At 40.2% G+C, this 17,585-nt stretch overlaps 2 protein-coding genes across 2 annotated transcripts; both read right to left on the minus strand.

The window, feature by feature from the left end:
• Nucleotides 1-13,149: 13,149 nt before the first annotated feature.
• LOC113345754 lies at nt 13,150-14,317 on the minus strand. Its single transcript, XM_026589429.1, has 3 exons — nt 14,071-14,317; nt 13,436-13,906; nt 13,150-13,283 (listed from the first exon to the last, which is right to left on the minus strand). Exons 1-3 carry the CDS (start codon nt 14,315-14,317, stop codon nt 13,150-13,152), a joined length of 852 nt encoding a protein of 283 aa, XP_026445214.1.
• A 488-nt stretch (nt 14,318-14,805) lies between these two features.
• Nucleotides 14,806-15,567, minus strand: LOC113345756. Its single transcript, XM_026589430.1, has 2 exons — nt 15,388-15,567; nt 14,806-15,282 (listed from the first exon to the last, which is right to left on the minus strand). Exons 1-2 carry the CDS (start codon nt 15,565-15,567, stop codon nt 14,806-14,808), a joined length of 657 nt encoding a protein of 218 aa, XP_026445215.1.
• Nucleotides 15,568-17,585: the final 2,018 nt, after the last annotated feature.

Consider the following 17,585-nt stretch of genomic DNA (forward strand, 5'->3'; position numbering starts at 1 on the left):
GTAACTAGGGTTTATGTTTAAACCATTTAGAATTTTAGGCTATTTTGATTTGAATAATATTGATCAAAGACTATTATGATTTTAATTGATTAATTCCATGATCTTATTTATTGATTAATCGAAATATGGGTTGTTGCTTCACCGGTTCCGTATAACCTTTGTGCATAATTGTTAGGATAACAAATATAATTTTCTACTTATTTGATATTTCATGCTTGGGTTAAATCCTTTGATGGGGTATGCTTAGACTAACCGAGTATTATTTGTGAACCTGTATTTAGTTTCGTATAACTTTCTCGCCAAAGCAATTCGATGCTGCATGCTTGGGTTTAGTCTTTTGATATGCCATGTTTAGGGTGTCCCAGTGATATTTGTGATTCTAATACTTAGAATAGGTGATGTCGACAGAACAGTCAATAAATAAATATTCATGAATTATGTTTAATTTCAGTAATTGAATAGAAATAGTGGTGGACAATATAAACCATGGTTACCGACTTTCCCATTGGATTCATTTTGTTAATTTAGTTTTATTTTTTGTTATTATTATTTCAAAAAATCCTTAAACATCATTGTCGGCTAATTTATTAGAGATATTGATTATTGGTATTTTCCTCGCTCCCTATGGGTTGGACCCATACTTGCCTCTGTTTACTAGTTACACACCGTGCGATTTCGGTTATTACATATAGGGTTTTCCCGAAATCCTATCACTCCTACCCTTAGCTGACTTATAAGAAGCAACAAGATCTTAATGAGCTCCCAAAGTAAAGATACCTGAAAGCCACTCCCAGACTTGAGTCGCGAAAGTACAGCTCCACAAGATATGTTCCAAGGACTCTTCATCAGTTTTGCAAAGGTAACACTTGTTAGAAAGATTGACTTTAAATTTTCTCCTGACTTTGTCTAACGTTTCACAAGCTTCCCTTGTTAGCTTTCAGTTCTGCGAGGCTAAGTTTGGATGTATAACATTCCTCCACAAAAGGCCATACACCTTCAAACCTGCATATTTTTTTCGAATGAGCTGCTTTGCAGAATGAATATTGAATTTACCATTCAGTTCCGACATCCAAATTCTGCAATCCTCCCCTCCTTGTGGATTTGGCATGTTGTTTAAGTCAACTCCAGCACGTAACAAATTATGAGCGTGATATCCCTGCAGCTACCATTCATTATTAGACAAGATATCACTAACCATGACTGAACTATCTAGTTCATTGTCACCTAGTGTTGATGGTGGTTTTTAGTTCAGGGCTAAAATTGTAAAACCCTGTATTTAATGCTCCATCATTCTGCAAAGAGACCGAGCCATTCAAAAAGTAATGAGTGTCTAGACCTCTTTACTTACATATGTATTGAACAATTCAACATATTTATGAAATTTATCCAGAATGGGGCATGAAGCAACAATCCCAGATATTCTGTAAATTTTAACCTACTGCATTATTCACTAATGCATGACCTGCCTAGTATTTTCCTATGATATGTTCCCAGCCGAACTCTCAATATTGTCATGACATGACGGTTAATGTTCACTCGCAGTGGAGTAGCATGAATCTCCCGAAGTGTCAGTATTGACACCTGCATGAAAACAGTCACGTAGGCTACATCACTCTTTGATAAAGAGATTTTCGTGTCAATATGCTTTTTAATTGAAATTTAGCACAATTGATGCGCTTAAATTCCCCAAAGGAAAACCTAGACTGTCCATGTCAGTCTTAAAGAGCAATCACGACCACACAATTTTGCCAGACAATTTGAAAAGCCAAGCCTACACCCAGTGGAACTTGGAAATCACCATGATGACCACCGACAGGCCCACTAGCATCCCAGCCAATCGGATCCCTTCAATTCGCTCACGGCACCCCTGATCTTTAGCCAAAGCCAGGGTGATCGCGCCGCGAAAAAAAAGCTCAAACGAGCTAGACCGACCATAGCGGTCTTAAAAATCATCACATCCGTCCAACTTATCCAGCCAAGTTGGACGGCTTAGATCGTGTTTTGGATAATCAAAGGGGCATCAACGTGATCGTCGGCGACCCAACTCCATCCCTGGTCGATCGACTTGCTCATGGCGAGCCAAGAGCGCATCAAATCGTTTTCCCAAACTGGGGCGAACGACTATTCCTAAATTGTGTTGCGGCAGCATTCTACTGTCGCAAATCGATCAAAACCATCCATCTTCGACAGCCAAATTGAATGTCTTAGATCCAGTTACAGGCGGCCCAAAAGACGTCAGCATGCTCACCGGAAGGATTCCTTTACACCTGACTGATCAGCCTGTTCAAACCAATGACCAGTGCCTCGAATCGATTACCCAAAATAGGGTTAGCCGCACGGCTTCTAAAACCCTAAATTGCATCAACGGCAGTATGCAAATGCCGCAAGTCATCTCGTCCATCCAACTTCGCTATCCTAATCGGATGGTCTAGATTTATTTTCAGGAGGCCAACGGGGTAACACTGTGATAACTGGACACCCCTGCTCCATAGGGAGCGATCGACCAAGTGGTAGCTCACACATAGGGTTCTCAAACGATCGCCCAAAGGTGGCCGGTCACGCTACTTTTTAAGACGTTCAATTCGCGACTAATTTGAACGAGCTCTAAAACAACGATGTTTCCTGCACATCGATCATTTTCAGTTGCTTGTTTAAAAGCGATGTTTTATATACATCAATTATAAAGATGTTTTATAAATATTGATTCCACAAATAATTTTGTTATTTGACCTAAAATCATTATGTGCAGCTTTTAGCGGCGGGTCTCATGACTTGACCCATTTACTCGAGATATCAAACACGTCACAAATTGGGGTATGCTCACTGGGGTATTGGTCTGGCGGTTTACGGCGTGCGGCATGCAACGCACCCATTACGAGAAAGTGTCATGAAAGGACGGACAATTAACGGAGAGAGTAGCGGGTGAAAAGGTGACCGGTCTTCCTTCATAATGGAAACGTGATGGTCACCACCTTTTGCAAAACCCCACTTCTCCACTACTTAACTGCCTCCACTTCCTACGAGATCAGGGGTGCGCTCAATGACTTGTATAAATAGGTTTTCCAACCTATTTTCAAACACAAGGTGTGATCAACACAAGTATCCAGAAAACACCAAAAACTGATAGCTTACGTACTGCAAGCCAGTTCCACATTCTGATACAAGTCATAAAACAGCCACACCTTCGTAATTCAACATTCTGATCTCAAACATCTTCTTCGCTTCCCTCCCTAAAATCAACCCTCTCCTTCACTTTGTGACCGAATTGAATCTGAAATGACCACTTTTTGGTTTAGGCCATTGTCTTATAGATTGATCTTTCGAATCTGTGCAATATATTTTTTTAGGGTTTGAATTCGTTTCTCATCAACACACCCAAATTTAGCAAAAACAGCAGAATCAGTTTTTACCCCAAAACAATTGGCGACCAAAGTGGGAGATTAATCTCTCGGTTGCAAGATCAATTTTCAATTTCTTTTCAATTTTCTCAAATTCAAGATGGTAGATCTTAGGTCTGGGTCAGTTACCAATCCTGATGCTACTGGCACTGATAACATTCCTGGCGCCAATATCCTTGTTGTTAACACCAATGTACCGCCTGCCAGCACAGTCAACGCATCGCATGGTGTTACATCCTCTAGTACCAACAGCGCCGGAAACATCCCCTCTGGCGTGACGACTCCTATTACCAGAGCCAGAGCCGCCGCTACTCCTAATATTTCTTCGATCATGACAGCTCCGATCGTCACCAGGGATACCACCATTTCTTCATCTAGACGAGAGATTGGAGGAGACACGGGAAATCAACCCCCTATTACCATTGTTGATTTGATGGAAAGACAAGAAGTTCTTGCTAAGGCTCAGACGGACATGGCTACAACTCAGAAAGAGGTACTCACTTTCCTCAAGACGCTAACGGAGAGACTACCACAAGAGTCGCATCAACCCATGGAGCCAATAAGGAGACTTTCAGCACTCCTGGCGCAAGCACTTCAACAGGGCGTACCTTCATAGATGAAGAAGTTCATGTTGATCCTGAGCGCTCAAGGGAAAGGAATCAGTCGTCCAACTTCGTCACACGTGAGGATCTGGAGCGTCTCCTCCAAAATTGAGGCAAGGAAAACCGATGGACATGCACCAACACCAACCTCCGTATCCTTCTGATGTGCAAAGATTTCCTCTCCCGAGAGGATACTCCTCTCCTCAGTTTTCCCTCTATGATGGTACTGGTAACGCTCGTGAATACATCTCTCATTTTCTGGAATCCTTGGGGGAACACGAATACAATCATGTCCTCCGCCTGAAAGAATTTTCAAAGTCACTTACCGAAAGAGCGTATACTTGGTACAACAAGATCGCACCAAAGATATCCAACTGGTGTGAGATGGTCATCGCTTTCTACAAGAAATATTTCTTCGTTTCTGAGCAAATCACTTCCTCAGACTTAGGAAGAATGTTTCAACGAAACAATGAGCATCCAAACGATTATGTCAAGAGATTCAGAATTCAAGCATTGGATTTTCACGACCAAATGTGACCGAACAACAGTGGTAGAATCATGCATTAACGGTATGGTTCCCATCTATCGTGCTTTACTGGAAAACCTGCGTTTCCAGACGTTCTCTAAACTCCATGAAGTTGCTAAGCGGCCGAATACAACCGTACCAACGCTGTTAGAAAGAACCAGACCGGCCAGGGGTTAAGATGCACGTGAAACTCGAGGAAACATGCGCCTCATAAACAAGCAATATAACACCGGTCCTTCTGTAAGCGTAGTAGGTGAATGAGGGAAGAGGAAATCTCCGGCAGCAGAACAACAACCCAAACGTGCAGCAGCAGCGCAGACAACTCCATCCCAGAAAGTCCTGGCTAAGACCCATGTGCAACAACAAGAAACTGGAGATACCTCTCCAAACTTCCCATTTCCAATGGATGAAATCATTGAACTCCTGGAAGCATGGATTCAAGATGACGCCATTAAGCTACCTCCTCTCAGGCGTCCACCAACTGAGGAAGAAATGGAAAATCCCAAATATTGTCATTACCATAGGTCCGTCAATCACCCAACCAGTGACTGCAACAAGTTAAAGCACATTTTCAAAGTAAAGGTGGATGCAAGAGAACTCCAATTAGGAAATGAAGGTGTTCACAGAGATCCCCTTCATGTCAGGAGCTGCATGATTTCTGGGGACTCCGTCCACAAAATCGTACAGTCTATGATTGAGAATTTATGTGAAATTATGTATTTCTCCAAGGTGCAACGTCAAGACATATTTGAATCCCTCAATCGTATTGTATCAGGCAAGCGTCTGTTTCCAGTCAAGGAAGCCGCGCCCAAACCCCAACCTTTCCTGGAAAACACGATCGCTGGATGCAACTTGGGACTCCTAACCACCGCTCACTTGAAGGACGTCGAGTTTGACAGCACACTGATTGACACGGCCTCTGATTTCAATATTGTCACCGTCAAGACTCTGAGAGCTGCAAAGATTTCAAAGAAGGAAGTTGTTCACTGTCCAATCATAATCAATAATTCAGAAGGAGAGTCCAGAGACACTTACGGGTAAATCAATCTCGAAATCAAGGTGGGAGATGCTCTAACACACGCCAAATTTCATGTGGTTAAAGAGTACCCAAATTATGATATGGTCCTGGGGCGCTCATGGATACACGAGAACAAGATGAAGTTAGGAGTATGTCCTTTGCTAGTGTCTATACGTGAAAGGGTCTCCAACAAGCCGTCTAATCCTGAAGACTATTTATTGCCATATCAACAACTCGCGAATGTGACAGAACTGCCTGAGGAGAGTGTATCAGCATTCATTCGCAGATTCCGTACACAAGTAAGTCTTATTGAACAACCCTTTTTGCAACCAGTCACCCCTCTTTCCCCCAAAGCTTGGGGACTCGATTCGATCATCAACCCATCCGTCACTAGGAGATGCGATTGGGATGCTGGTCCTTTCAAATATTTTATCAAGAGTCTAGAAGCTGTCACAGTTAAAGATGAGGAATCTAGGAAAATAATGCCACAACGCCCAAACCCATTTCAAGTTGGAGATATGGTAACAAGAATTGTTGCTCAGCCTGCTCCATCTGATTCCACAGAAAGGGAAAACGAGCCGTACCTAGTGGAAGAAGTCATTTTGGGAGGTTACTACAATCAATACTGACAAGATAGAAGGCGTAGTAATACATGCTCAATGGCTCAAACCCTTCAACACCTAAGATGTCGTGCAACCCTTGCCTCCAAAATTCCTTTTAGTGTTTCATTCAGCAATTTCCCTTTTCATGCACTATTTGTAATTCCTCCAAAGTGATTGCACTACTTGCATTCATGACTAGAATTTCAATTTATCAGTTAATCAAAGCATCATTTCTTTTAAAATAAGATTTTCCTGAATCATCTTAAGGAAAAGTCCCGAGTAAACTCAAACAACTCACAAAATCATTATCTCATTACCCATTGATTCAAACCAGAAAAACTAAAACCATGAATGAAACATCTTATATCTTTCACCGAATAGGAGAATACGTGAAGAAAGAAAAGGAGAAGGGAATCGTCAAACGACTGTGATTTTTAGGGAAAGCCCCTTTTTACACCCTGAAGTGCATCCTACTTCAACGATGAAGCGGTCCCTCGATTGCCACATCACGGATTGCAACACGCTATCAAATTGAAGGTGGGAAGGTTCGTGGTCAATCCTTAATTTCCATCATCACATCCCCTACTTCGAGCTATCATTATTAGGGTTATATACAATTATCATGGAGGCGACGCCCAGGCACATAAAAACTGAAAAGGCGAGGGTACCCAAATATACCTCAAGCTAAAACTTTTCCTACCTATAAGTCCTTTCTCCGAAAGTGATTATCTATGGACTGAGTCAAGACAATGCAACTAATCGGTTCACACTTCGTGTGATCGTCTGTGGATACGCGATCGATACAATACAACAACGAAGTATTTTTACTTGATAAAAAGGTTCAGACTTAACCAAACAAAATAGGATTGCTTATCAAGTAAATAGGAATTAATGTTTGTGTAAGTTACTTTAATTATAATAAAACAAGTATAATGCGGAAATATAAAGTAAATGACACAGCAAAGTTTTGTTAACGAGGAAACCGCAAATGAAGAAAAACCCCGGGACCTTTCCAGAATTGAGTACTCTCAGGATTAAGCAGCTACATAGAACTACACCAACTTCGTATAGTTGAGACCAAGCAACTAAACCTATATAGTTCACCTAGTTCCATCTGTATTCTCATGCCTCCGACCTATGAATAAGTCACATAATTGGAACAATTCCTTTGCTTCGTATTCCAAACAGTAAAGGAACAACAAATCTGTTTGGTATCAACTCTCTTCAACCAAATGATGTGAGTTCGACAAAGGCTCTTCTGATTATCTCAAATAAACTCCTTTGTCAGGTTCTTAGATCTATCTTATTTTCAACTACCAAAGGTAATTGTTAAGATTTTGCAATCAATACCTTTAATCACAAAGAATTGTATTGATGCCGATCTACACAACTAATCAATCCAATCTACCACAAGGATAGACTGATTATAGTTGGATCCTCTTATAACGAAACAAGTATTGTGCACGCCAAAGATTATGAACCCTAAATCAGAAATCTTCAATATCTTCTTTGTCTTCAAATCTTCTTAGATCTTCAATAAACACCTGCACACAACAACTTGAATCTCTTGTGATCAATCACGCACATAACGGAGTCTGTTAACAATGGATTACCACAAGATCTTCTTTAGCACTAACAACAGTCTAAAGATCCCTGTCGAAACTTTGATCTAGTTTGAGTGAATCTTATATCAGAAGAGAAGATTCTCAAGCATAAACAAACTAGGTGCAATCAAAGTTCAACCACCGTTAGTCAATCAAACCAATCAGAAACACAAGATAAACCGCAATTATCTAGTTTCCCACCAACGGTACTAATAGAGATTCTCAATCCCAAAGAAGACTTTAAATTGAGCGGCCGTAAGAGATTTCGCCTAATTAGGTTACTCTCCTCTCCGAATAGGCGGCTACACCAGTAACAACACAGCCGAGGAAGTTTGTTGTCACGGAGGATTAGTTTGCTAGAAATGCAAACTTCAAGTATTTATAGACAAGGAATTTTGGACACCAAGGAATTTCCAAAACCGAAAATATTCTCAAGATATTCAATAAAGCATAAATTCGGTTTCCATAATTCCTGGAAATGTTCTGTCCAAATTAATGACCGAAAATCTCTTTGGAAAATCTTTAACTAGTAAATGCACATTACTAATTCTTATTTTCCTAAAATAAAATTAAGACCTTAATTAAAAGATTCTTAACTTATTTATGTTTCGATCCTGGGATTTTCTTCCTTTAGTTATTAAGGAATAACTTTGAACAAATTAAAGATAAACATTATTGCATGTGTTCAAAGTGTGTCGACATCCTTACTTTATAAGTCCTCTTTCATACTTACAACCTTGAAACCGATTTTCCACACTTCCAAACAAGTTTAGAATTGGTTCATCTGACTTTCAAGAACTATATGGTTGATCAAGAACACTCAATCACAAATCATGGGTTTAACGGTTCTACCAAAACAAGTTTCGGTTCTACCTCCATGTGAGTACTGTGCATAGTCACACTAGATTTCCAAAATTCGGTTGACTAGGTACTAGGATCGGTTCCCCACATATAAATGGTATCTAACTTATATGTGTTGCACATTTCCATAGGATCGGTTCCCCTTTCTGCTACAAACTTGCTGCACCTTATACAAGGATCGATTCCCCTTTGTGATGTGTTTCACCTCTTACTAGGATCGTTTCCCCTTTACCCAAATTCGATCATACACAAATCACAAACTCGATCATACCATCTCAGGTGATTACTTAAGATCGGTTTCACTGATAAAAGTCATACCAATACATAAGTCGAGCCTTTGTGAATAGTTTTACCAGGAACACAAACAAGTCAGGAGCGGTTATACTAAATCACACATATTGGTTGTTCACAAGATATGCAATGAATAACAATACCGATAACGCCTGGCGATTTCCTTTTCGATTCATAAACAAGTTTATGAACTTACTTCCTTAAAACACATGTAAAACATTGTTTCCTAGGATGAAATCCTCACCTCATACTGATACATAATCACAATAGCATTTAAACGATTATGTTGATGTCTTATCTGCAAAGTTTAATGGTTAAGCAATAAACCTCGTATTGTATTCCTTAATACTATGTCTATCTAGAGTGTTCATGCTTCGCAATTTTGTTTTCAATATGCACGACTTGAAAGGTACGTTAGGGAATGAAACAGTTCAATTCAAATATCACTAACCTCAAGTGGAAGGATGATGCTGTCGTTGTAGCTTCTTACTTCTTCAATTCTTCAAGTCTTCGCAATACTTGTAATGTCTCATATCCTAATACTTTCAAGCTAAACTATACGAAGTTGACTCTAGTACATAATCAAGCGACTCTTAAAATGAGTTTTGATTCCAAATATGACAACCAAACTTGACATACCAACGCTTGGTGGGTTCAAACGAGCTATGCTCTAACAAAAACGCATCACCACTTATATGTCTCGCATTCCCTTCGACTGCACGACTCGATGGAATGAGGAGATTCTATTGTAACCCTACTGGAGAGCGCCACAACTAGAGTCTCAAGATAACACGAATAAAAGAATCATCATTTAAATAAAGCCTAGGCTCAGCCACCACTGAGTATAAGAAGAAAACGTCTACAAACTATGAAGAAGTGCTCATCTACGAAAAAAAAAGTAACAAAGGGGAAATCTAGTCATTAGAGAGATAAACAACGCATTCACCGGAGCCGTCACTGGAAGCTGCTTCAACACATTCGTCACAAGCCGCTACCACGTTCTCTCTGGAAGCGGCCTCGACCTGCCTTTTGGACGCTACTTCAACATCTCTTTCGCGAACTGCCACCATATCCTCCCCAGGAACCTCCACCACATCCTCTTCAGGAACCTCCAACACATCCTCTCCAGAAGCCGCCACAATTTCCCTTTCGGAAGCTGCACCCACATCCCTTTCAGGAATTGCTTCAACATTCTCCCCGGAAGTCGCTTCAGCACCCTCCTCGGAAATTGTGCTAACAACCTTTGGATGTTCGGGTTCGTCCATATCAGAGTCGAGGATTATGATGTCATTTTGGATCGAGTAATCATGCTTATTTTCGTTGGGAGGCCGCTTATGCTCGATCGTTCGCCTCTTTAGCTGAGCTTCAAACCTTTCAGCTCTCGCACCCATCGGCCAAGACGCTTCGTCGTGCCTCCATTTGTCCTCCATGCTGACTGAAGCCAAAAAGGCTTGAGAACGCTCTCGAACGATGGGTATATGCACAAGAGGCATACCCTGTATAGCACGACCAGCCTCGCGGAATTGAGGATCTATTTTGGCCATCACCTCCTCGAATACGCTGGCCCTGGGCTTGTCGACTTCAAAGCTTTTCTCTGGCGAAGCAGAAGAATAATCATCACTAGCGGTTCCCATGCTATACTGCAAGGGGCCATTATGATCATATCAACGACCGCCGTACAAAAAAATAAATCATCAATCAAAAATCAAATCACATGAGAAATATGGAGCAATACTTGGAACAAAGAAGAATGCAACTCTATGATGATCGGTTCGAACGCTTACTTTATATTCTGCAAATCAGCAAGGTCCCGGGAGGAAAAGGAATCTCTACTTGTCGTGTATAAAGCCTTCAGATGCGGGATAACGATCGAACAGATACTTATCTACCTGATGACAACTGACGTATACTAAAAGAAAACGTATTCTGCTCAAGGGGAGAGCTCGCCTCTATCCTGGTAATGTACGCCGAACTTTTCTCGTGAATTTCCTTGATTGTCACCATCTAGTTCCTACCCCGCAACAATATCACTGTTACGTGCTAAGCGTGGGACTTAATGTTGATGGTGGTTTTTAGTTCAGGGCTAAAATTGTAAAACCCTGTATTTAATGCGCCGTCATTCTGCAAAGAGATTGAGCCATTCAAAAAGTAATGAGTGTCAAGACCTCTTTACTTACATATGTATTGAATAATTCAACATATTTATGAAATTTATCCAGAATGGTGCATGAAGCAACAATCTCAGATATTCTGTAAATTTTAACCTACTACATTACTTACTAATGCATGACCTGCCTAGTATTTTCCTATGCTATGTTCCCAGCCGAACTCTCAATATTGGAATGACATGACGGTTAATGTTCACTCGCAGCGGAGTAGCATGAATCTCCCGAAGTGTCAGTATTGACACCTGCATGAAAACAGTCACGTATGCTACACTCTCTGATAAAGAGATTTCCGTGTCAATGCACTTTTTAATTGATATTTAGCACAATTGATGTGCTTAAATTCCCCAACGGAAAACCTAAACTGTCCATGTCAGTCTTTAAGAGCAATCACGGACACACGATTTGTCCAGACAATTCGACAAGCCTATACTACTCCTGGTGGAACTAGGCAATCACCATGATGACCACCGGCGGGCCCACTAGCATCCCAGCCGATCGGATCCCTTCAGTTCGCTCACGGCACCCCTGATCGTTAGCCAAACCCAGGGTGATCGCTCCGCGAAAGAAAAGCTCAAACGATCTAGACCGCCCATAGCGGTCTTAAAAATCATCACATCCGTCCAACTTAGCCAGCCAAGTTGGACGGCTTAGATCGTGTTTTGGATAATCAAAGGGGCATCAACGTGATCGTCGGCGACCCAACTCCATCCCTGGTCGATCGACTTGCTCATGGCGAGCCAAGAGCGCATCAAATCGTTTGCCTAAACTAGGGCGAACGTACTATTCCTAAATTGTGTTGCGGCAGCATTCTACTGTCGCAAATCGATCAAAACCATCCATCTTCGACAGCCAAATTGAATGTCTTAGATCCAGTTACAAGCGGCCCAAAAGACGTCAGCATGCTCACCGGAAGGATTCCTTTACACCTGACTGATCAGCCTATTCAAACCAATGACCAGTGCCTCGAATCGATTACCCAAAATAGGGTTAGCCGCACGGCTTCTAAAACCCTAAATTGCATCAACGGCAGTATGCAAATGCCGCAAGTCATCTCGTCCATCCAACTTCGCTATCCTAATCGGATGGTCTAGATTTATTTTCAGGAGGCCAACGGGGTAACACTGTGATCACTGGACACCCCTGCTCCATAGGGAGCGATCGACCAAGTGGTAGCTCACACATAGGGTTCTCAAACGATCGCCCAAAGGTGGCCGGTCACGCTACTTTTTAAGACGTTCAATTCGCGACTAATTTGAACGAGCTCTAAAACAACGATGTTTCCTGCACATCGATCATTTTCAGTTGCTTGTTTAAAAGCGATGTTTTATATACATCAATTATAAAGATGTTTTATAAATATTGATTCCACAAATAATTTTGTTATTTGACCTAAAATCATTATGTGCAGCTTTTAGCGGCGGGTCTCATGACTTGACCCATTTACTCGAGATATCAAACACGTCACAAATTGGGGTATGCTCACTGGGGTATTGGTCTGGCGGTTTACTGCGTGCAGCGTGCAACGCGCGCATTACGAGAAAGTGTCATGAAAGGACGGACAATTAACGGAGAGAGTACTGGGTGAAAGGATGACCGGTCTTCCTTCAAAAATGTAAACGTGGTGGTCACTACCTTTTGCACAACCCCACTTCTCCACTACTTAACTTCCTCCACTTCCTACGAGATCAGGGGTGCGCTCAATGACTTGTATAAATAGGTTTTCCAACCTATTTTCAAACACAAGGTGTGATCAACAGAAATATCCAGAAAATACCAAGAACTGATAACTTACGTACTGCAAGATAGTTCCACATTCTGATACAAGTCATAAAACAACCACACCTTCGTAATCCAACATTCTGATCTCAAACACTTTCTTCGCTACCCTCCCTAAGATCAACCCTTCTCCTTCACTTTGTGACCGAATTGAAACTGGAACAGCCATTTCTTAGTTTAAGACAGAGTCTTACAGATTGATCTCTCGAATCTAAAATTACTCCTGTGCAGTACATTTGTTTAGGGTTTTAATTCGTTTCTCATCAACAAACCCAAATTTACCAAAAACAGCAGAATCAGTTTTTACCCCAAAACACCTAGGGTGTCTGCTATACTTTCATTAGCATACCAAGCATCAAAATAAAGAGATATTGACCTCCCATCACGAAGAAGGACTTTGGTATTTGTGTCCAAAATAGTATGAGCCATCCTAATACCTGGAATAATCGAAGATTTCACTCCATATTGCTTTATTCTACCAGTCCGAGTAGTATATTTTTCCCATAAGAAACGATCCCATTTCTTATTAGAAGAGCGACTACTCCACTAGAATTTCACGAGAAGAACCCTATTTTTTTTATTGTCATACTTGTAATTCCCAACCCACCTTCCTTTACAGGGTAGCAAACTTTGTCATAACCGATAACAAGTTTCCGTGCAACTTCAGAGTCCCCAGACCAAATAAAATTGCGTATAACCCTTTCACATTGAAGAATAAACTTTCTTGGCCACTTGTAAACAACCATATTGTGAATGGCATAACTATCAATTACAAAATTAATAAGAACAACACCAAGAAGGACGGAAATTTGCTTCTTGATTTTATCAATCACATTGCTAATGTGACGATATTTAATAGCTCCAGGCATAATCTGAACACCCAAATACCTGTCCGGGAAAGTAGAAACCTCCATGCCTAATAAATTCGTGATAGTCCTACAACGACTCAAAGAGCCACCACCATAATAGACCTTACTCGTTTGTCGACAAACTGTTTGACCCGAGGAAGATTGATATTTTCCAGGAAAAGCTAGAATATTATCCAAACTCTTCATGTTGCCTTTGCAAAAAATCATAATGTCATCATCAAAAAAAAAAGATGAGTGGGAAAAATACCTTTTCTCTAAAGCATTGTTGTCATTTTCTTCTCAAGAAAGAGTTTCGTGAGATTTTTACTAAGAACGTATTTAATCAAAACAAAAATAAGAGGAGACAAAGGATCACCTTGCCTTAAGCCTCTATTAATCTTGAAGAAACCCTCTGGACAACCATTAAGAAGAATAGAAATACGAGCCAAACTAAGAATCGTGTAAATCCAAGAACACCATCTTTGGGAAAAATCAAACCTTCGAAAACCCTCTAAACAAACACCAGCTAACCGTGTCAAAATCTTGAGAAAAATATCCATCTTGAGACCTACATTACCATCTTTGCGCTTAGGTTTCAAATCATTTACCATCTTCGACGCCATAATGATGTTTTCATGAATGTTCCTTCCTTTCATAAACAAAACTTCTTCTTCCGAATCAATCTTATCAAGGACACTACCCAGTCTAGTAGATAGAATCTTAGTAAATATTTTAAAGAAAAAATTATTAAGATCGATGGGTCGAAAATTACGAAGAGTGTTTGCTCCCCTTACCTCGGTCAATAAAATCAGCAGACTTGAGTTAACACCATTATGTACCATTCGGTGCTCTCATCAATAGGTAATTGCATTGTAAAGGTCTTGTTGAATAACGGCCCAACAATGCCTGTAGAAACATACAGAGAACCCATCGGGTCCCGTAGCGTTGTCAGTTCCCAGATCAAAAACAACAACCTTTATTTTATCAAAAGTAGGAATTGCATCCATTCCCTGACTTTCCTCTATAGAAATACTGTCATGCACATAATGAAATGGTTGCTCATCAATAGCTTGTTCATCCCCATTGAATTTAGATTCAAAAAAGAGGCCCACTAATCCCTAATCTGGTCACAATTAGAGAGAACATTCCCAATATCATCCACCAATTCCGAAATCATATTACTGCTTCTGTCAGTTCGAATATTGGCATGAAAAAAAGAAGTATTACTAGCACCCTCCGTAAGCCAATCATTTTTGGATTTCTGCTTCAACATAATAGATTGTTGCATTCGAATTTCCTGAAGAATAATAGAAGCTTCCTTGGAAGAATTCAGCTTAGTTATATCTTTTGGATCCTCATCCGAAATACGAAGAGCAACCTCCATACTCAATTTAGCATGTTTGAGTCTAGCATAAACATTACCAAAAGCCCGTAAATCCCATTCATTCATGGCATCTTTTAACCTCTTGAGCTTGTAGGGAAAAATAAAAGCAGAAGAGTCAGAGAAAGGAGCATTCCAACTCTCCATAACCATGAGCAAGAAATTAGAATGTGTAAACCACATCTTCTGAACTCTAAAAGGAGCTCGCTTAGGCATAAAATTAACAAAAGGAAAACCAATAATAGTAGAATGGTCAGAAACTTCACGAGGAAGATCTTTAAACCGCCAATTCTCAAACATGGAAAGTCATGCCTCATCAATCACAGCAAGATCCAACTTGCAAAGAATTCTTCTAACACCATATTGACCATTAACCCAAGTGTACTTACAACCCGAAGAATCATCTTCAAAAAGATCGTTGTCGTCCATCCAATCACTAAAATCATTAATGGCTGAAGTAAGTGGTTGTTTGCCTCCTTTTTTTTTCCTCATTCCGTAAAACACAATTAAAATCTCCCATGACTAACCAGGTTGTATTATTATCAACTGAAGAAAGCTACTGCCATAACCTTCTTCGCGTTACTCGAAAACAACTAGCATGAATAAAGCATATCAAAACATCCTCCGTTTCAATAGTAATAGATTGTCCACTAGAATTAACAACTACAAGCGTAGTCATATCAAAGGACCAAAAAATCCATATCTTTCCTTTAGACTAACCAATTGAATTATGAATAACTTCCTTTTTATAACCCTCAACATATAATCTTTGCAAGGAATTAATAATACAATGTACCTTAGGTTCGGCAAGACAAAAAAAACATCAGCTTTGGAATATTTAAGCAACTCCTTCATTTTGCACCTGGAATCATCCCGTGCAATCCCATTGATATTCCAAAACATAACCCGCATTATAAACTATATTTGGAGGAGTTAGTAACCAGCTGTGACGAAACACCAGTATTCAACCTTGGTGAATTACCTTTTAAAACACGTTTTCTTAATATGGATTCATCTATTTCCGAGTCTGATAAGGAGAATCCCTTCCAGCTGTAGAGTTAAACTGATGGAGTAAAGAAACCATCCTTGCTCTCTTTAGTTCTTGTTCAACCCTAAACTTAGCATCAGCTGAGCTTTCGGAAGAAACTAAAATATCAGTCACCACCAGGATTGCATTGAGAGCATCAAGTTTTTTATTTTTCAGAAAATATTCTCCATCCAGTAATTCGTCACAAAGAGGAGTCGAATGAGAAGCTAAAGTCCTATCAGGGTTAGGAATCTTAATTCCATCCATACCTGACTTAGTTTTTAGTGAACCAGTTTCACCCATTTTGTCACTATGAACTAATACTGAATTTGAAACTTGTACTTGTTTAGTTCTCACCAATTCAACAAATGAAGCCTCAAAAGCAGCTTTGGACTTTGCATACGCCTCCTCCAACTGTTTAGTTTTCACCAACTGAGCAATATACTCCAAGTTTCCAACATCATCCACCCTGTTAGCTATAAATTTAGGAACCACAGGAATTCTAGGATAATTCTTACCCTTCTTGTGTTTAGCGACTTTCCATTCACCCACAAAAGTGTTACCTTGGCTGCCCTTGTTGTTATTGCTATCCCCATTATTTTGAGGATGAGCATCATTACTCTTTTGTTGAACAGATATGTTAGAGCACTGCTCGGTCGAACTCGCATGCGTTGCTATCTCAAGCATGTTTGTCAATGTTAGTGATCAAAACTATAAGTCCTGATTTCTAGTCTACGATAGCTAAGTCTCGCACTAGGATAGAAAGTGTAGATGAGCTCAAGAACTCCATGACGATCATCATACAAGACGAAGAACTACTCAAGGAACTGGTGGAACTTCATCTACTAAAAGGTATGTGGAGACTTGAACTTATCTATCACTCAAAAGTCTATCTACTCTATCTCCTATCTTGAGACAAAAGTCGTTTTGCTATATAGACTTTGATTATACACATTTGCTATTTCGAGCCGAGTTTATCTCGCCTATCTATTTCTAGAAATATGTGTTGGTAAGCTTTCGCTTTGGCTAAGTTCATCTTTACCTAGTGACGAAAGTCATGTTATGTTACAATCACTTTGACGAAAAATGGTTTGTGAATAACAATTATATAACGTCCTCTAAGAATGTTTCAATGATTGAAATGAAAGTTTAGATTATATAACCATTGTTGGATATAAGCATTCCGTGGCAACACATATATGTATAAGTCCTTATTCCTTGAACCAATGCATGCGTACTTTGTTGATCAGGAAAACCGGAACAAGAGCTGTGAGCTCAGTCCGCGAACTCAGTCCGCGAACCCAGTCCGCGAACTGGCGGAGGTTCTCATCCCGAGAATATTTCCTGGAGTTTGTGAACTCCTTCCGGGAACTTAAGTCCGCGAACTTGAGTTGGTTATATCTAAAGACGATTATTTATGAACTTATATTTATATTAACTAAGGAATGCAAATTGCAAACCGTGGCTATAAGGTACATGAATC

The sequence above is a fragment of the Papaver somniferum genome, unplaced genomic scaffold, assembly GCF_003573695.1.
Source record: "Papaver somniferum cultivar HN1 unplaced genomic scaffold, ASM357369v1 unplaced-scaffold_83, whole genome shotgun sequence".
Lineage (NCBI taxonomy): Eukaryota > Viridiplantae > Streptophyta > Magnoliopsida > Ranunculales > Papaveraceae > Papaver > Papaver somniferum.